The 20,006-nt window shown below is 50.7% G+C and overlaps 1 protein-coding gene across 2 annotated transcripts in view; it reads left to right on the top strand.

Moving 5' to 3' along the window:
• Window positions 1–19,476, top strand: part of LOC135907003 (interstitial collagenase-like) — a 33,597-nt gene extending 14,121 nt beyond the window's left edge. The window contains exons 1-8 of one of the 2 annotated variants that reach the window (XM_065438654.2): window positions 7,205–7,349; window positions 7,843–8,060; window positions 8,821–9,025; window positions 11,785–11,943; window positions 12,974–13,108; window positions 16,093–16,229; window positions 16,739–17,062; window positions 17,495–19,476. In XM_065438654.2, the coding sequence (XP_065294726.1) occupies window positions 7,872–8,060; window positions 8,821–9,025; window positions 11,785–11,943; window positions 12,974–13,108; window positions 16,093–16,229; window positions 16,739–17,062; window positions 17,495–17,839 (1,494 nt within the window). In that variant the 5' untranslated portion in view covers window positions 7,205–7,349; window positions 7,843–7,871 and the 3' untranslated portion in view covers window positions 17,840–19,476. Of the gene's footprint in view, window positions 1–7,204; window positions 7,350–7,842; window positions 8,061–8,820; window positions 9,026–11,784; window positions 11,944–12,973; window positions 13,109–16,092; window positions 16,230–16,738; window positions 17,063–17,494 lie in introns of those variants that run through there. The other variant, XM_065438653.1, reaches the window with a different exon arrangement.
• Window positions 19,477–20,006: the final 530 nt, after the last annotated feature.

The following is a 20,006-nucleotide window of genomic DNA, read 5'->3' as shown; positions in this document are numbered from 1 at the left end:
CCCGACTCAAACGAAAAGTCTGTGGTGCTGAGGCTTTTAAATGTTGAGAAACATTTTGCCTTACGAATCAAACATTTCCGTTTGCCTCGATCTAGTCCATTCCTACTTCAAGTCGAGAACGATCGAAAAGGACAGCCAATACAGGTGAGGCAACCAGATTCGCGCCAGTTCGAGCAGCGCGCCCGTTTAGAAAACGTCTCGATTGAGCCCGTTCCTTCCTCTTCTGCAAGCAGCCAACCGTTTAGGAAGACTTCTCCTTTCTCCTCCGAAAGCGTAAAGTTGTGCCGCTTACGTCATTTGCGAAAACGCCAGTGGTGCGTACACGCACGCTTGGAATGAAACTTGGTATCGGAACGCTCGTGGTCGCATCCGAGCCGGCCTGGACCTGAGCGGAACGTGTAGAGGCCCGAGGGTTTCGCCTGAGCGCCCGTCTTGTCGGTGCGATTATGAGGCTCGGTGACGTCATGCGGTCGGTCAAGCGCGCGCGCTTTTCCCGGACCGGCAGCGGCGTGGAAGGACGTCGCCGCCGCCCGGCTTGTTTGCCCGACGACCTCGCGAAGGCTGCGCGGCGCTGCGGCCAGACACTGCGGTTGGTCGCGCGTACACTGCAAAATAATTTGCACTCCTACAAGTGAGTAAGGGTGTAAATCCGATCTATAACTCACGCCCTCACACTATTTTTGGGCGTAGTGGTGTGAGGTGTAGACTGATTTATATGTTTATTCGCTTTGAAGGGTGTAAATTACTTTGCAGTGTACGCGTCTTCTCGACTGTCACGGAAATTCATCCGCTCTGGGATTCCGGCTAATCTTCGCGAGTCCAGAAGTGCACAGAGAGGTGAAAGGTTAACGAGAGTAACGGACTGGCTACTCTATACGCTGAGTGGGAGAAGGGTGACACAAAATACAAGTCTCGAAGTACGCCGTACAGAACGATGAATGCACGGCCCTCTTTCGATGTTCTTTAGTTGCATTCCAATCACTATTTTGCTCTATAGTTACTTCTTTGTTGACGAGTGTCGCCTGCAGGCAACATACTGAGAAAAAAACATTTTCTTGCTGAGTTTCGGTATTGAGTACGAATCTTCTCGCTAAATTGGTCTGGCCAACACTGAGTGGCATGCAGCAAGCTTCGTTTGTTGGTTTAGAGCGGGACGCTTGGTGCGCGATTCGTTCTCTTATGATCAGTGGAGGCATGCCGATGCGAGATCTCTGGCTGCACTGGTGTCACAAGAGTGAATTAAATCGGCATCTACGGTACACATGTGACGAGAGCTGCCTGTGTAAATTCCAAGTGAAGCCATAGGTAGCTTGGAGTGAAGCCCACTTACAGTTTTCTGCCTGGTGTTTCCCCTCTATTGCTGTAAATTATGCCGCGAAATATTTCTTCTTTTCGTTAATTATGTTTATTCTCGATATGTATTGCACATTTAGATGGAAATAAACATTTTTTCGGGTATTTATATGTGCGGCCGTTAAAGGTGAACAACATTGCCTTCAGCGTGTGCAGGGTGCGTACGTACGCGTTTATTCTAAAGCACAGGCTTGCCCCTCGAGAGGCGGGCAGCATCTTACAGCCATGCTGACAGCCAGCAAAGCGTGCAAGATAAAAGTGATGCTGCTGCTGCTGATTCTTAAACATATCGCGTATTCACGATGTGTCATAGGCCAAGAATAGGGCCGTTTAAAACACGCACACACACAAAGAGATAATAACTACTGAAATGAAACCGAGGAGTAAAATAGGTGTATAATAAGGTAAAATTGGGAACAAACGAATAGTAGTGAGATCGCATCAATGGACAGTGTTCCTTCTCTACTGTTCTCATCGTCTACTTTCCTAATCGCGGCGTGCAATAACGTCAGTTCGGCCCAACGAAGCAGCCGTCTTTCGTCAGGGAAGAGCTTGTAGAATTCAAAGAGTTGCTAAACGTCCCATGGCTTCCAGAGCCATAACTGACCGCATTACAGCACGATTGAAATTCGCTCGTGATTGTCACATATCATGCGCTACCTAGGCGCTCTAAATTTACTTCCCACGGCAAATCAGTGTTCGTTGTGGGAGTATCGTATCATAAATGTGTGGGTTTAGAATTGTTGCAGATACGCAGTGGCAGATCGTTTGCGAGTTATATATACTAAGGAAACAATACAAGAGAAACGCGCACGGGCCAATATCTAGCTCGCGATGACCTCCCTTTACTTGTATTATATACAGATATATTTGCGACGCCGGTTTGCAAATTGCAAGTAGATGGGAAATACGCGCAGAGCTTAGAGAGAAAACTTCGCGGACGGAAAAGCCTAGCGCCACGGAGAGTTGGCACCAGTGTCGGCAGCAAAGTTGGTTCAGAATTGTGCTAGCCAGATAGAAAGTACACTAACAAAGGAAAGAGAAATGAAAGCAACAGAAGCAGCAGCAGCAGCCGGGGCTGCGGAGTGTTTTTCCCATAGCCCCACGCGCGCACTTTGGAAGAGATAAACATCGCAGTGAAGACCCGGGAGCCGATGCATTGCTTAGCTTTGGCACTGGTTTTACTGGTTCTGAAAGACGTTGTAGGTGCAAGGACAGGGGGAAAGCACAGATCGGGCGGTTCTTCCTCGGGCGAATATGTGGAAAAAGAAATAGCGGCACATCGGCCCTCCTTTATAGTATACGCCGCAATGGTTGCGTCGTATTCACGACAGCTGCAGCCGTGCCATTTTAGTTGCTAAAGGAAAGCGAAAAAAAAAATTGCTTTCACTGTCACATCCCTGGGCATACTGTGTGTTTTCCTTTGTACTAGTCACTTAGTTCTTTGATCGCTGTCACTGTGCGAAACACAAACGAACGAACAAAAAAGGGAGAGAGTCAGGGGTGCGTAATATCGGCTATTCGGTGGTGCTAATTTTTACCGTTGTGTTTTACCGTTAATCGGTGGTGCTAAATTTTAGCGATCGCGTTGTACTTTCTTTTTTCTGACGTAACACCCTGTATGGTGCTTTACTGACCGAGCAATTATCATTGCTTTCGGAGGCAAGCGAACAACTTTTGCAGTGGCTTGTTGACTTGTGTGTGCTTACTGAAGGAAAAATAACGAGCACGTTGAAAGGGAGAATGGCCGAAAGAGAGGCAAAAGCTGCAGGCGAATGCATATCGGAACCGTGACCTTCGCATGTGTGGCTTCCCGACACACTTCTTTTTCAAATTTTCATGATTTATTTCGGCGTTGCGTACACTCGGCAATAATGACGGTAAACGAAAAGTAATGCAAAAGGCACATAATACGTCAGCAATTACAGAACGTTCACTTTGACACTCGTCAAATGCACGATAGTTTTCCAGTGCCCCATTCTAACAACTTTTACATCAAGCCATTTGGTGTTAAGCTAACTCATCAGTGCAAGTGTTATCATCAAGAACCAATTAGAAAACGTAATCGTTTGAATAAAAGAATAAAAAGGAACTAGAAGGGAAAACAAAAAAAAAGCTTGCACGAAGATAACAAGCACGCAGATAAAGACGCAGCAGCATGACTGGTTGTTTTCTTTCTTTCTTTCTTTCTTTCTTTCTTCCTTTCTTTCTTTCTTTCTTTCTTTCTTTCTTTCTTTCTTTCCTTCTTTCTTTCTTTCCTTCTTTCTTTCTTTCTTCCTTTCTTTCTTTCTTTCTTTCTTTCTTTCCGGGGCTGTATAACTTAAAACTATTCAAAAATGTATTTATTCCAATCTCCTGACGTCAAATTTGCGTAACCATCGACGCAAGCACTGGGCGGTCACCCGCAGGGTTGTCTGAACAGACCAATCGAACGCTCTCCTCGTTCAAGGGAGGTCACTTTTGTTTGCTTGAAAAACGAATAATATTGCCTACACTGAGCGGCTTGTCGCATCTGATTGGCTGACAAGAGGCGAGGAGAACGCTCAAGTGGAGAGGGATTCGATGGGGCAGAGCCAGTGCAATGAAAATCGACAACCGGATGAAGAGGGTGGTGCCGGCGTGTACGATTGGTCCGCTTTCCCTTACTTAGCTTGCGGTGGCTGGTCAAAAATCGCGGCGGCGTGCAACGGAAGCTTAAGAAAGACGCTAAAACGGATCCTCAGGAAACAAGAGCTGGCCGAATGAGTTCGTAAACCTGCCGAAAGTTCTCGCAAACGTTACACGGCCACGCAAGAAGCTTTATTATACGCAAATAAGACCATGCTCTCCGGCAGGTGCGAGTAGCCAGCGCCTCAGTGATTGGCGGCAGCCATCTCGTATTCCTTTCGGAACGGGGCGGCCTGCGGCTATTTCAGAAGAAAAGTCAGTTTTGTTCGGCATATTAATGCACCTTTAATTCGTACATGGCACTTTGACGCGGTGAGTTTTGGCGGTTTAGTGACGTCGCGTGACAGGCAAGTGAAGTGGGTGCAGCCCGAAAACTTTTGACCAATAGCCGGGGGCTAATGGCGAAAAGGCATCGAATCAGAAATAACTGTTTTTTTTTTCGGTCAATTCATGCATAATCAGTGTGCACACATCATATCAGATGGGGAGGTATCGCGGTTTTCGTGATGTCGCGTGACAGACAGGTGAAGTGGGGATGGTCCAAAAAGTTTTTGACCAGTCACGGAGGGCTGATAGCAAAAATGGAAATGAAAAGTTTGGAGAGTTTTACGTTGTAGCGCCCCTGTGTACTGTTACCGCATGAGCCCAGTCCAATACATTCCAGCCCATGAAGCCTTGATACAAAATTAGACTTCGTGTACAAGTCATGGTGTACGCACTTTCGTAAACCACAACGAATATCATTAAGCGACGCTGTTCCAAATGGTGCGGTCGCGCAGTTCTAAATAGACGGCAGAATCCAGCGTCGTGCGAGCACTTGCGAAACTCCGGCTTCGTTCTGCCAGAACGGCCGTGTGTTCGCTCGGTGCATTCGGAGGGCGAGAATTGACGCGCGCGGCAACAAAATACCGGTTACTCTTTCCGGTGTCCTTGTATCACCGCTCTCTGCAACGAAAACAAGTTAAAGAAGAAAGTTGCGCTGTTCGTTGTAAAGTGTTGCATGTTTCCGCCCTTTCGGCGAGTGTGGTAACGAGCAGAGTTCCTTAATTACCACAGGCAAAAAGCTGACGGCACTTCGGCAAGTCTAATATAAACGAAAGAAGCATTGTAGCTAATTTCCCTGAAGCGTACAATGGTCTTTTCAAACGGCACAAGAGGCACTCACTCCACATAGCGACGACTGCGTTAGTAAAATTGCTGTTGCGCTGTTGTGGCATCTAACCTGACCGCGGTCGGCTGGCTTTGGGGAAGCAGACATTTGGCCTTGAAAGCGCTCTGCGAATCACTTCGAACAGGGCTCGCCATGCGTAGTCTGAACCAAGTGAGACTTTGGTATACACACAACTCGTGAGCTGTGGCACGCCTTTGTATCACCCGCGTTTTGTAAGTTAGGAGATGCTGTGATGCGCGTTGACGAGCATGCAATAGCGGTATCAGTGAATATCAAAATACACTCGCTTAACGCGCGGAGGCTGGGTGGACGGAACTGGTATAATAATAACGCAGTTTCAACATTTGTGATAATGTCGATATCTCTTGTTTGCGTAAAGATAATAAAAACAAAGCAATAAAATTGTATATTTTCTCGCATCCCCTCGCTTAGACATATTTGCTTAACCAGCCGCTGTAGCGGCTATAGTGTTGAGCTGATAAGTACGGGGTAGCGGGGTCAAATCTCGGCTGCGGCGGACGCATTTCGATAAGGACGAAATGCGAAAACGCCCGTGTATTGTGCACGTTAAAGATCCCCTGGCGGTCAAAATTAATCCGGAGTCCCCCACTACGGCGTGCCTCATAATCAAATCGTGGTGTTGGCGCGTGAAACCCCAAAATTCAATTAGCCATATTTGCTTTGGCAGGGTTATAGCCTATCGTCTTTATGCCGTTTTTAAATATAATTTGCAGTTCAGTCCAACGTGCACGGCAATGTAATAGCGGTGCAGCTTTCACAAGGTTACGCTCCCTGTGAGGCTCAAAGCGTTTCGCACGGCATCGCTTGTATAGTAAACATCCGCGGTGGCGCTCGTGCAATGCTACCCATGCAGGGCTTCATTAATTGTCTGGCTGTATGTGCGGCCAAGTCGTCCAACACGAACGTGATCGCTGTACGCGTGACGACAAGAGCCCGAACGACGAGGATAGTCGATGGCCTGCATTTATGTTCAGTTCGAGCCCATGCAGGTGCATATAGGGGTTACGATCTCAGCGTATTCATGAACCGTGACTGCAGGGCTTTCGTGCGGCAGCCTGCTTCTCAATCATAAATGTGGAAGACTTGCGGCATTCAAGCAGGACTTCCGCCTCCGCATAAGTCTTTTAGCCTGCATTTGCTAATGCAAAAAAAGAAAGAAAAAAAGAAAACGAGACCTGCGAGAGAGGCTGTTTTGAGTACTATATGAACGATTACGTCGAGTAATTTGTGCCCAAGCCGACGTAAACGATTTCGGTGCGGCAGCGTACGTAGACCAAATGAAGGCTGACTTCCTGCGTACGCTCCTCGCTGAATGCGGCGTTAATGACACAGCGAAGACACGTCCGTCACTCCCTTCGCGGGCCATAGCACGACAGCGCATTGGCCCAGGCGGCCGGCAAGAATTGCTGGTGACTGAGCTCTCGTCGAAGCATTGTGATGGCTGCGCAACGCGCGGAGGCTGTGACTCACCCGCCGCCAGAAGCGGCGCCAAACTGCTCGAGCAACGCGTGGGAAGCCGCTATTGCGCGGGCCGCACGGCCCATCGGCGATGAGTCAAGGAACCTCACCGCCCCCGGAAGCAGCTCGACAATCGCTCGGCGATCTTGCCCCACTAGTTTGTGAGTCAAGTGCAGTCGGTTATACACACGCCTGGCTGGCACGGAAACCGCACGCTAACTGGAGCAACCGCATACGGCGGTGTGGATCGCACACGTGCACCGAGCCCCCGCGCGGTATGCAAGACACGCCCGTACACCGGCATTGCAGCGACGAGGCCGTATACTGTTGAATGACTCGGAGCTGCAGTCGGACGTATATCGCGTTGCAGAGCAACTTGCGTGGCACGTTTGCTTTCGGCGACGCGCGTCCCGCCGGTGCGGTTGTCGTGACGGGTCTTCGAAGAGCACGCGTGCCGTGACTCACCCACCGCGTTTCTTCTTCCGTTTCGCATTGCCTCGAGAGTGCGCTTCTCTTGCTTTCGTTGTCGATGTTTTCCCGTGTTGTTGTTTGCATTCTGTATTTGGGCGCGCGGGGTGCGGGAGTGCTACAGCGTACATCCGAAACATCGTTCACTTCGAAAGTCCGAGTTCCAGTGAAGTTGGCGATATGGCTGACAGCCGAAGGAGCCGCTGAAGAGGTTGGAAGCACTTGCTCCATTTTACTTGTTACATTTTAGCCGCGATGCTGACCCAACTTTAACTTAAAAGTAAAATGAAGTTGAATTGCAGAAGTCAGTTAACACGCAGGCGTGAAAATGCGTTCAGCGCATGGTACAGATTTCAGACGCCCGTCTGCAGTGACGAGGGTGGTCGCCGGACCCTGAGACGGAAACCTGGCTGCATCGCTCCTGTCGTTCTTTCCCTTATGTGCTTAACTTCTAGACAGCCAGTGTTTGCGGACAAATATGCATGTCGGGCGTCAGATACCCTCACACGCACGTGCTTTCGAACTTGCGGCAAAGGCTGACCTTCGACCTTGTAGCCGAGTGAACGTTCCTTTGACGCACGCACCTAGACGGAGCCGTGCTTCGATGAGCAACCGCGGAATTACACTCATTCTATTTGTGCAAAACTTGATTCGTGCTGAGAACTTTCGCATCGCCTAATACGGATACCATCCGCCCTTCGCAGGACGAGTCGACAACGAGACGGCGTCCACGATGCAGCTTCCCCGCTGCGGCGTCCGGGACAAAGTAGGCTTCGGGCTGGACGCTCGTCGGAGGAGGAGGCGTTACGCACTGCAGGGTTCCAAGTGGGCCAGCAACGAGCTCTCCTATCGCATCAGCAAGTACCCACGCCGCGTCAAGGACCGGGTGGCCGTCGACAAAGAGATTGCCAGGGCCTTCAAGGTGCGCATAAAGCATCGACATTTACGCTCTGGCCGGAAATAAGGCTGCGCGCTTGCAAATCGCAGCAAAAATATGACGTAACGTAGTGTGTTATCGACGTTCGTAGTTTGTACCGTTGCTTGAGGCAAAAATTTTAAAAAAGGCAAATATAAAGCGACGCGACCAAGTCGATAGTATGTAAAGGTGAAAATTGGAGGGAAAGCTGGGGTCCTTACCTTCATAGTTCAACGTATATATTGTGTGTTATAATTCACCAATCGGCTTACTTCAGTAAGTTTCTGCTTTGAAACAAGCCTTTCGTATGCGTACTGTTATAGCTCTATAACTCCCTTGTCTGTGTCTAGAATAAATGTAGTTCAACAAATAATTACTTGAATGAGTTCTCTTTTTCAGAGTCGTCCTCAATTCTTTTTTGCTAGAGTGACACAAATTTACTACAGGGTTGAGAGACGAGCTACGCGTGTAACGCTATGCTTTGAAAGAAATTCGGTCTCCTAAGGAAAACGGAATGAATAAAAGAAAGCGTGTTTTTTACTTGCTTATTTACTCAAAAAGAGTGAAACCGCGCAGCCCCGTTTCTATAATATTCGCGCATGTGGCGACGTTGATTCCGTCCAATGTCTACAGCTTCGTGATGCTTAAACCTTATGTTAAGACCTTATATTTTTACGCGGCTATTTACTTAAGTGGTTATTCACTATAAAAATAGCGAACCCACTCTGCCCCCTTTCCGATACCCCCGCACGTCAACTTCTCGCAGATGTGGTCCGACGTATCGCCGCTCACCTTCACGCACAAGAAGACGGGCCCCGTGAACATCGACATCCAGTTTGTGCGCGGCGAGCACGGCGACGGCGACCCTTTCAACGGGCCGGGCGGAACCCTGGCGCACGCCTTCTTCCCGCGCTACGGCGGAGACGCCCACTTCGACGACGAGGAGAAGTGGACCATCGATGAGTACACGGGTGAGTACTACGCCCAACGAGAACACCACTTTCTGCTCGTTACACGCAGGGCCTCAGAAGGGGCGTGCGCCAATGCAAGGGGGGCGGGGTGCATATAGAATCTTCAAAACATGCTTCTCGATTGCCGCACACATCTCACCGCCATTGTTGCCTCGAGAAGCATCACACATCGACTTCGGTCTCTTGATAGACGACGAGGCCGTAGGCGCATGTCATCCGCCCCACACACACACACGCACGCACGCACGCACGCACACGCACGCACACGCACGCACGCACGCACGCACGCACGCACACACACACACACACACACACACACACACACACACACACACACAGAGAGAGAGAGAGAGAGAGAGAGACGTTTAATAACAAAGCTACCTCGCTCACTACAAACTAGCTTCTCATCATTTAGATTATCTTTTTCCTTTCTTCGAAAAGTGTGACCATTTATCGAAGTTATATTAGAATAAATACCAAATTCGTTCTCCCTTTAAGTGCAGACACATCGCTGCCAATTCTCTGTTGTGTAGTGCCTAAATATGGCAATGCCCCGCTTTTATAGTCCAATATTCTAAGTATTAACAGATCGACACATGGTACACTCTTTGGCATTGGTGTCAAATATTTTCAACTTGTTAAAGCATGCTTCACAACATTTAGGCCCCCAACTACATTATGCCGCATCACGTGACGCTACAGAGATTGTGACGTGGCAAAACCATGCGAATCCGACGATACCATATATACGTTCAATGCCGACATTCTCGATAAGAAGTCCGCAGCAAAGTCAGTCTGAGCTGGCGTTGTTTGGGAATCAATGTAGGAGCTGGAGCCAAGACGCAGAGTCCGCAGTCATCATCATCATCATAAAAACTTTATTGTAAGACTGAGGAGTTTGGAGCACGCAGGCTCCCGGGCCCCGGCACGACCCCACTGCACTCAAGCGTTTATGTTGCTTCGCTCCATAACGCTGGCAGCCCGATCAGTAGCCATGTCTGCACGACCGGGTCTCCAGAGCGCAGTCCGCTAAAGAAATGAAAAACAAAAGCTTAAGGAAACGGAAAATAAGGCACGATTATTTCTAGTCCTCCTCGATCCGGAGAGTGGCCAAGGTGGAGCACGAGGCTACAGTAATCACCTGCTAGGGAAGTGTTTAATTATAGTTCGCAGCGTGGATGATTGCAGCACAGCCCTGCAGTGCACGTATACAGTATTTTCAGGTGCTGTTGGCTCAGTTGGGTATTGCGGAGCTATTGCTGTTCTAGGTTCACGCGTCTCGCATACTTTTCTTCCATGCACCCTGGCAGATAGGACAATCCCTCTCGACCTCTCGGACGGCGCACCCTTTTTCGATTGACAATAATAGCTCGTGATAATAGCATGCGATGTTTCTCGCGGGATATGTAAGGAGGTCGTTCGACTGCCAGGTCCCGAGGTCTGCGTCGGAAGTCGAACATCGCTGCTAGGCGTCGGGGTGTTTTATCCTTCGGCGATTTCTCTCCCGACTGGTGCTCGGGAAGGCTAGGCTGCCGCTCGAGCCCGTTCGGGCGTGCTTCCAAGAATTAAGTCGCGCGCTGTCTCTTCTCTGTCCGAACGCCCCCTCGTGGTCGTGCCTGGTCAACCGGGCGGCGCTTTTACGCGGAACAACGTGATTAGGGAAAAACCCATCGACCTCGCTAATGACTGCCTCGTCGCTGTGGGAAGCGACGCGGTTAGTACGCCGCCACTCCACCCCCCCCCCCCCCCCCCCGTGGCTTTGCTTCTAAGAATGGCGAGACAACATGGCGGCAACCAGGAATACGCGCTTGCTTGATTGGAATCTCGCGTTCCGAGAATAATTGTTCCCGAGCAAGCAAGTATCTTGCGCATCGCTTTCAGAAAAGAAAGAGAAAAAACAACTTACAGAGCACTTTTGTAGCAAGTTCTTTGCGAAATACAATATCCTAGCAGAAAATGAGCAGCGCCGCTGCTTACTTTAGTTTTCTCCGTGAAATATGCACGTCTCCCGCAGTATAGGGAAAAAATGAGAGGGTTAAATATAAATGGTACCCATAACTGTCAGAGCCCATATGTCCTGTTTCATCACACTTGTACCTCAGGAAAAATAAACGGAACAAAACAAACGCGGACCGTGAGAGACAACAGAATGGGCAAAATGCGTTCTGTAGGTTTTTCTCTGCCCGCGACTGTTCAGTGCCGCTTATCTTTCCTCAAACCAAGATTCTGCAATAATTGTAGTTCTGCATAAAAAGCATTCCATGTGGCTGTCGCGCATAAAGACTACAAAATGTATATAAATTGGTGTTAAACTACAACGTGTGGTAAATAGTTGACGAAATTTGTCTTCAACATATGCAGCATGCGATGTGCGCGCGGTAAACGTAACTGCCAGGAAGGTCAGCTGTAACATTGGAAGCTCTCAATGTAATAGTTTATCAGAAGCGTCGAGGTTTAAGAATCTAAATAGCACAGGCAAATACCGAGAATACAATGCCGGGACGGACTTTAATGCTAAACCAGGTCGGGCGACGAATATCTCGCATCTTCACAGCGCTAAAAACGGAGCGCGACATGGAAGGTGTAGGACGGGTGCTGATGCGACCTATTACAACAGCGCTCTTCCTATATATTACATTACGTTTGGTTTCGTCTTTAGCGCTATGAATGTGTGCTTCACTTAAGTGAGGGCGCCGTCGTTTTGCGTTTATATACATCTGCACAGCAGATAGCGACGACACCACGACTTTCGCTCGCAGGCGTGAACCTTTTCCAAGTGGCGGCGCACGAGTTCGGCCACTCCCTGGGCCTGTCCCACTCGGACGTGCGACGCTCGCTGATGGCGCCCTTCTACCGGGGCTTCGAGCCGGGCTTCCAGCTGGACCGCGACGACATCGATGGCATCCAGTCGCTCTACGGTAAGGGCCGAGCTCGCCAAGCGCCCGGCGGCTGGCACCCCCGGCCAGCGTGGCCGCCCCACGATCCCGACCGGCGCCGCCGCTTCCCGCCTTCCTGGAGCCCGCCGCAGCGCAGACGCCATTGGCCGACCTACTGGCCGCCGCGTAGGAGAGCCCGCTTACTGCTGCGCTACCCGCACCACCCCGCTGAGCCGCTGCTTCTGCATGTCGTCGTGGTCGATGAGCGGACTCGCTAACCTCGCATGACTAACAATAAAGCGACACCCCGCATGGCTTGCCCGTCGTGCCTCACGTCGAGCTGTGTGCGCTTCTGCCTGGCTCTCTACACATACTGACAACACGCAGTGCGTCCGCGGTGCCTGTAACACCCTCGCTTGCCTCCGAGGAACGCCTGCACGCAGGCAGCGCTGCAGCGTCCAAAGGCCGGCGTGCGCCGTGCTCTTCCCTGTACGCCGACGGCCAGTGAGTCGCTGACGCAGCTCGCAAGCTTCTTTCTTCGTTCTGTGTTCTGAGAGCCTCCCGTTCCTTGCGAGCTTGCAGCGTTTTCCCCGCTTACGAGCTGCAGCTTTGAACGCGCTGCTTACGGTGCAATCACGAGGCTTGGATGGACAACAGCGGCGCACCGGTGCTTCGTTTCGCAGAAGGCCGGTGTATGGGCGGCGGCCTTTGGGAGCCGCGCGTCACGTGGACGAAAGTACAACTTCATCGCATATGGACCAAAGTGTGTGTGCGTGGGGGGGTCTTGAAGCATTCAGCGCCCTATGACATAGGCTCGAGCCTCGAACATTTACTTTGCTCTTTAAAAAGTGACATATACGTACACAGAGCTGAGACGTTTGGCTTGCGTCACTGTGCATGGAAACTATGAAGGAGAAATCAACTGCACTTGACTCTTGGCATGGCTCGGCAAGCGAGCAGATAAGTTTTCGATTACTGCGTATGCGGCGAATGTTGTGGCACTGGCGCGCACCTAACGCCTTGCTCGCGTGCGCGTGTGTCGCTCTGATCCCCCGACGTTCTCCGCCCCCAGGTGCCGTGCACAGAACGACCAAGACGCCGAGCAAGGGAAGCCGCAAGCCGGCGCAGCCCGGTCCCGACCTGTGCCAGGACGCCGCCATCGACGCGGCCACCAGGACCGAGGACGGCAGCTCCTACGTGTTCAAGGGTGAGCTCTCGCGGCCTGTTGGTTATTTCCCTTTCTTATTTTACGCGAGTATCCAGGCCCGTCTTATGCGGGTACTGCGGAGAGCGACATACGAAAAGCGATTTTTGATATGTCTATTAGCCATCGCTCGTAATCGTCAGGTTGCTCAGTTCGTAGCATCTAACGGCCTTGAGCTTGTTGGGTGGCTAGTTTCTGTCCCAGGCTACACGTTAACAATAGATGAGCAGCTTCCGCAGGAGTAGAAAACTTGGGGCATTGCAAATCATCTGATCTTCGAGTAATAGACCCCTCGTCCGAGTAACGACAGTTGTAAGTGATCCGGAGACTCGGGAGAATGCCTCTGCTCGGAAAGGTTCGAAGGATGAGGGCGCGACTTCTTTGTCGGCGGAGCTCGGAATCTTCGAGACTAAAGAAATTCCTCAGACGTGGTGGTGGTGCTGGGGGTACACACATACGCAGCACCTGTATGCATATACAAGAAAGGAAACCGAGGGGCTAGATTTTTTTATTATTGACGTTCATAAGGTCACATTATAATATATATATATATATATATATATATATATATATATATATATATATATATATATATATATATATATATAGAGAGAGAGAGAGAGAGAGAGAGAGAACAATCGATAAATCGATATATTTCGCCCAATGCAACATATGACTTCGGAAAAGAAAGAGACATCGTTTAAAGGACGTTGGCTGCCTCGTAAGGAGTGCAGGTTGGCTGCTCTCTAAGCTCTCGTTTGGATGAAGCGCGATAACACCACCGCGAGTTTTCCAATCCTCACGCATGCGGAAAATTCCCACGAGAAGGACAAACGCAAAAGACGAGCGGCGTCGAAGGTTGAACGAGGCAGCGGATGCGCGTTCTGTACTGTCGGCCGCGAGTGGCTGAGGTTTCCCGCTCGGAAAAACTAAAAAGAAAAAAGAAGACTTTGTGGTCGCGTGCGACCTGTGCGGGGTTTTTAAGTATGAAAACAAATAAGTGAACAAAATTGCGAGCCCGAGAGAGAAATACAAAGGTCGCGCTACTTTCTTTGCGCTATAAGCAGCTGGGTTCGCTGTGTTGCTGGCCCGTCCGCACTCAGCATCGATTAACCAGTCGATCGACCTTGGCATCTCCCCACCTGGAACGTCGTGGCTTCTCAAGTTTTCCTCGTGCCACGCACTTTCTTTATCATCTTTCTTTTCTCTCTCTCTCTCTCTCTCTCTCTCTCTCTCTCTCTTCGCTGCTGCCAAGCGGTGCACGATAGAGAAAGAAAAGAATCTGCCGAGAGCGGCGGAGGAAACGAAAGGAGAAAAACGAAAATAATGCGAAGGAAAGAAAAATGCGAAGAAATGAAAGACAGGAACGATTTTATTCGCCGATGGCGTAGCGAGCCTTCAAGCCTCGGGGCGCGTCGGTAATGGCGGCGGATACTGTGTACGGCGCGCCTCTCGAGTCGTGAGCAGCCGGACCGAGAAGCATGAGCCAACCCCGGCAGCGCAACCATTCGACACAAGGAGATACACGAGATCGACTTTGCTTGTTCGGTCGCCGTATGCGTATGGCTTTGTTTACCTTTTGCGTTGCCTATTAGGTAGCAGCATTCTGACCAAACACAATATAGCACATTGCTATGCACCTGATGTTTGTGTATGTGTGCGTGTGCACTCACTTTATCGCGCTATAGTCGCGCTGCCTCTCTTTGCAATGCAAATATATATATATATATATATATATATATATATATATATATATATATATATATATATATATATATATATATATACTTGAAAGTAAAAAGTACGATATTGGCTTCGTATCAAAAGCTTTTCGATGGGGGCTAAATGGGGCCGTGTGTGTGTGTGTGTGTTCTTTTTTCTTTTGAGCTGGCTTTATACTTCACTCGCGCAAACTGATTTTGGCGTTGCTATTTAGTGTCTAATTATTGAATTCGATGAACGAGCCCGGTTTCAGTTGCGAAGGCCAGGCTATGCGGCAGTCTCGCGAGAGCCACGGGAAACGCGCGGGCCACGCGCATCCGCTCGCTGCAGGCGCGTGGACGAACGGGGCAACAAAACAGGCTGCGTTGCGTAACGCGCAAAGAAAGAAAGAAAGGACTCGACCGCACGACCACGAAGACGTCTCCGTCCTGTCGGCCACACGCGCGGAGGCTGTCGTGGTCCTAATTATAGCCGGTGTTTATAAATTCGGGGCAAGGAAAAACGGTGCGTACGAGCGCGGTCAAAACGTGACGCGCTGACAGGGAGGCTTTCCCTCCTCTTGCCACACCGACGACGACGCTGATCGTCGTCGAGCTTTCAGGAGGTGTTGCGTGTGTAAACTGTAGACGCTGAGCGATTTGGCGCCCGTCGCATTAGCGAGTTTCAGAAGGCCCAACGTTGGCGCACGCTATCGGCCCAGCTGGCAAAGGAACCCGACGGAGCACAAAATAATCCGAGCATAGCTATTTTGCGGAAGGTGGAGCTGCTTGGGTTGTGCATAGTTTCAGGACCTTAGCATACAGCTTGGGTCCTGCGCACGTTCACAGAATTACGCTAAGCCTCCTGCGTTCGTTGTTTCTAAAGCTATTTATTATGGTATACATCTGAAGCCTGATTGAGCATTAAAACAAATGTCCAGGTTCGCGCGTCATCGCTTTTATGCCTCGTCCACGGGAAACTAGTACTCAATATCGCGCCCGTTGTTTGAATATTACGCTAGGGTGGCAAAATACCGCCACGATTGATATTTACAGTCGCAGTGTGTCCCAAACAGAAAAGAAAAGAGTAGCTGAAATTTCTAGAACAGCTTGTACCTTAGAGTGGTGTCAGAACTTCACGCAATAGATGTGATTTCAGTTTAATACTCGTACCATGTGCAGCAATGCAACACAGTGATGTCACTGATTAAAATCTCTTTATTCTCGCCTCGCGTAAAGATGAGAGCGTCGAGTGTTTTAACCCAAACTCCGTTGTATGCTGTCCAGGTGACTATTACTGGAAGATTGAGACTGACGGCGTAGCCGACGGTTACCCGAGGAGGATATCGGACGACTGGGGTGGCCTTTCAGGTCACATCGATGCAGCGCTGACGTGGTCCGACGGAAAGACCTTCTTCTTCAAGGTAAATGTATCTGCGGGCTCTCTTTTTGAATTCCAAACGGGAGAAAAGTGGGCGGGGGGTGGGGGGCGTTGCGCGACGATGACCTACAAATATCGGCTCTTGAGCAAGGCACCCTAGCAAATGTGGCGCCCGCCACAAGGATTTGGCACCCATGTTTCTGAACTTGGTAGCTGTCCCATGACACGCGGCATACGACGCGTTTCTTCTTTCACTGCCATCAAGCGCCTCATTCGGAGTGCAGCGCTTGAAATAAAGATTCTACACCAAAGTACGCATTTGCTCTGTGTGCATGCGTACCAAATCTACCGGACTACATCTGCTGACCTGTCCGACCTCGCACTGGACTGCCTAACCAAACGCATTTGCCGTCCTAACGGCGGCTTCATCAGTATTTTATAGTTCCATACGGTTAGATGTGCCCCCACAGCAGCTGACGCTAGCGATGCCACTATTACTGCATCACTCGCCGTGAGGCACGCAATCTCTGATTCTCGTCCGGCTCTTTGCAGGGGGGAAACTACTGGCGCTTCCGAAACAAGCAGATGAGCAAGGGCTACCCGCAGAAGATCAGCGTCGGCTTCCAGGGCATCCCGGACAACCTGGATGCAGCGCTCGTCTGGAGCGGCAACGGAAAGACGTATTTCTTCAAGGGGAACCAGTACTGGCGCTACGACAGCCGCAACGAAGTGCCCGTCAGCGACCGCTACCCGCAGCCCGTCAGCAATTGGAACGGTTTGCCCGGCCACTTGGACGCAGCTTTCCAGTGGCAGAACGGCTACTCCTACTTCTTCAAGGGACCGAACTACTACCGCTTCAACGACAAGGACTTCGGGGTGAGTGCTCATACAGAAGGCGTTTACGAATAATATGGACTTAATTTAAATCTCCGATCTCATCAAACAGTGCGGCTGTTCGAATATGCGGCAATAAAACTCGCTCACACACTATCTACACAGAACAGCCGTATAGGCAGCCCATTTACACGAGCTTGTAAAGTTTCTTTTACCCTTAAACTCCAGCTTAAACCGGCAACGAATGTATAAAACCTAAACACAGAGAAAGAAAACGTGAGTAAACGGAAGTTAAAAGCCACCTAGATTTAACGAAAGCGAGTACGAGCGCGCACGGCCGCTTCTGCCAGAGACGCGCTAAAACCAGTTTTGCTTTGGCTGCTGCAAACCTTCAACGCGTTGCTCGCCTGGAGGTTCGCGAAAGCCACGTGTGCGATCCTAATAACCTGTACCGGACGCTCCTGTCTGCGGCAGGTGGACAAGGGCGACCCGCCGTACCCGCGGGCCACTTCCGTCTGGTGGTTCGACTGCAAGGCAATGTCCAGCGCCATGGCCCAGCAACAGGCGTCCTCCCGGCGGCACCCGGAAAGCGCCACGGCGCACGTGCTCGACCGCACCGAGGCACCGATGGCTGCCGGGGTCCCGGTGCGCCCGCTGGGACTGCAGAGGGACGCCGCGCCAGAGGCGCCCGAACTCGGACCCGTCGGGCACGCCGAACCTCCGCCGCCAACCACAGTCGCCGCCGGTGCCAGCACCCTGGCCTCCGGCACCGCAGCGCTCGCGCTCCTGGCGGTTCCCTTCTTCAGGCCGCTCGTGTGAAGACCACGACCGAGCTTCTACGGAGCGCAGTGTGGGTTCTGGAGATGGCTTGCGCCACAGTCGCCTTGACTGCTAACCACATCACAGGCAAGGCAAAGAAGCAGCGTTCCTGAGAGGGCATTTCCGTGCGAGCCACACACGACAGTTGGTAGGACTGCTGTGGGAAGACGTGCCCAATTGTTGTGTACACGTTCACCCTAGTTCTTAAAGCGCGTGCTTCTCGAGAGTTTGTAGATGACTATGACAACGCTCGGATGGCCGCTTGGGAAAAGCCTGGTACTTGCGCAGAAGGAGCCTATGGGAGCAGTTCCTTGCTCCGGTGTTGACGATGTGCAAGCGGCCGATGGAGTTAGGCACCGGGGAGCCTGCAAGGCGTGCTTCGTTTTGCAATCGTTCTTGTTTGTAAAAGCTCAAGCGCCATCCTATTGTCATGGTGTGCTTCGACCGGTGGGCTTGTTATTTAAGCATAATTTCACCAGATCGCAAAGTTCGCGAGTTCTGCAGAGACGAAGCTTGCGGACAACTTCGGCCAAGTATTTGCTTTGTTGAAGAGAACGTGCCACATCTCTCAATTCGCGTCTTCAAGCGCCTCATCAAGATTTCGTGGTCCAACCCCTTGTTTTGGATGACACAGACACCCTCATCTTTTTCACTCGTGGACAGTTTTGTAGTGATAACTCATGTGTGTGGTGGAGCCTCCTGACCGTGTCGGGAGGAGGTTGTGAATTTGCGGCTCCTTCCATGAAGAAACCGGACAGCCGAAAGTCACCTTTTCTTCATTTTTTTTCCTTGCATTTCGCTAGCGTTTCTCTTATTTCTTACTGCTAGGTGAGTGGCGAATTGGTTGAGGACTGAAAGAACTGTTTGTGTTCGTTAAGTGCGGTTCCCGAAAAGTGCTCCTCTCCCTTGTGGAATTACGATTCGTTCCAATCATTCTCGAAAATGCATCGAGAGTTATACAACAGCCTTCACTCACTCTTACTCGTTTGGAGTATAGCTCTGGCAGGAGCCAAGAGGACCGCTCAGCGCACAGTCAATCTCAGTGTAACCGAAATGTGATAAGGCCCTCATTTTGGTCATCTTTTTCACAGTGCAAGCAAGTATAGCTGCCGTGGATCCGATTAACTTCGAACTTCAACCTTACCTTTAGCAGCATTTTCGGGAGCGCGAGGAACGGATTTGCGAAGGATAGGCGGTTTCCTTTGTGTATAGGAGCCGTGGCAACGCGGGAGCCGGAGTGAATTGTGACAAGCGCGTGGCGTGATAGTGCCAGGCAGCGAGCACCAGTACGTGTAGTGGTGCCGCCGCCATTCACCAAAGACTGACCAAGAGGGGCGCAGGCCGCCCCCCCTGGCGCCCCCCCCCTCCCATATCAACCCAAACTCCCCAACCGTCCGGCTGGCCCGGGCTCTGCCCAGAAGGCGGCCGGACCCCAGGGCGGTCCCTAACTACCGCACCCTTCACTCATCCTCCGCTGTGCGTTTTGTTCCTGCGAGGACACCACTAAGGACCCGCGGCAGCGCGCTACGTCGTTTCAATTTCTCGCAGCCAAAACGCTCGGATCTCCCGCGGCGTTCGCCTCCCGACGACGACCGTGGGAGTTGGTTGTTTATTCATTAAAGTCGTTTGCCATTGTGTCTTGTGTTTGTGTTGTCTGACGTCCAAGCCATCCCGCTGTATCGGTGGGTCTGAGCCGTAATCCCACGCCTTTGCGCTGCTAATACATCCCTCCATCTCCAGTCATCACTTTCATTCCTTCTCTCTGCAGGTAGCAAACCGGAAACGAGTCTGGTTGACTTTCCTACTTTTCCTTTCCCACTTCCCTCCCCCACCTCCTCGTTGACATAAAAGCAAGAAGTGCAGTTGAGTAAGTCTTGTGGTGAAAATATCCGGTGTCTGGTACAATAACAGAATGGGTGCCAGTGGAAAGAAAGCCCAGTCGAGGACGACAGAGAATTGTAACGACCTTAGGAATTTTGTGGGGTCAGCATGCAGTTAGATGACGTAAGAAAAAGTAGATGGAGATCGGTGGGAGATATCTTCGCCGAACGTCAGTAAACATTAAACATTATGATGATCGCAGGTATTAGGTGGCAAACTTGTTACATAAGTTATTCGAAAACGTCGTCCTGGCTAGGCTTCAGCCGTACCTAGAAGAGCAATCGTT

Source organism: Dermacentor albipictus, chromosome 1, assembly GCF_038994185.2.
Source record: "Dermacentor albipictus isolate Rhodes 1998 colony chromosome 1, USDA_Dalb.pri_finalv2, whole genome shotgun sequence".
Taxonomy (NCBI): Eukaryota; Metazoa; Arthropoda; class Arachnida; order Ixodida; family Ixodidae; genus Dermacentor; species Dermacentor albipictus.
This window is presented reverse-complemented; position numbering and strand designations above follow the sequence as displayed.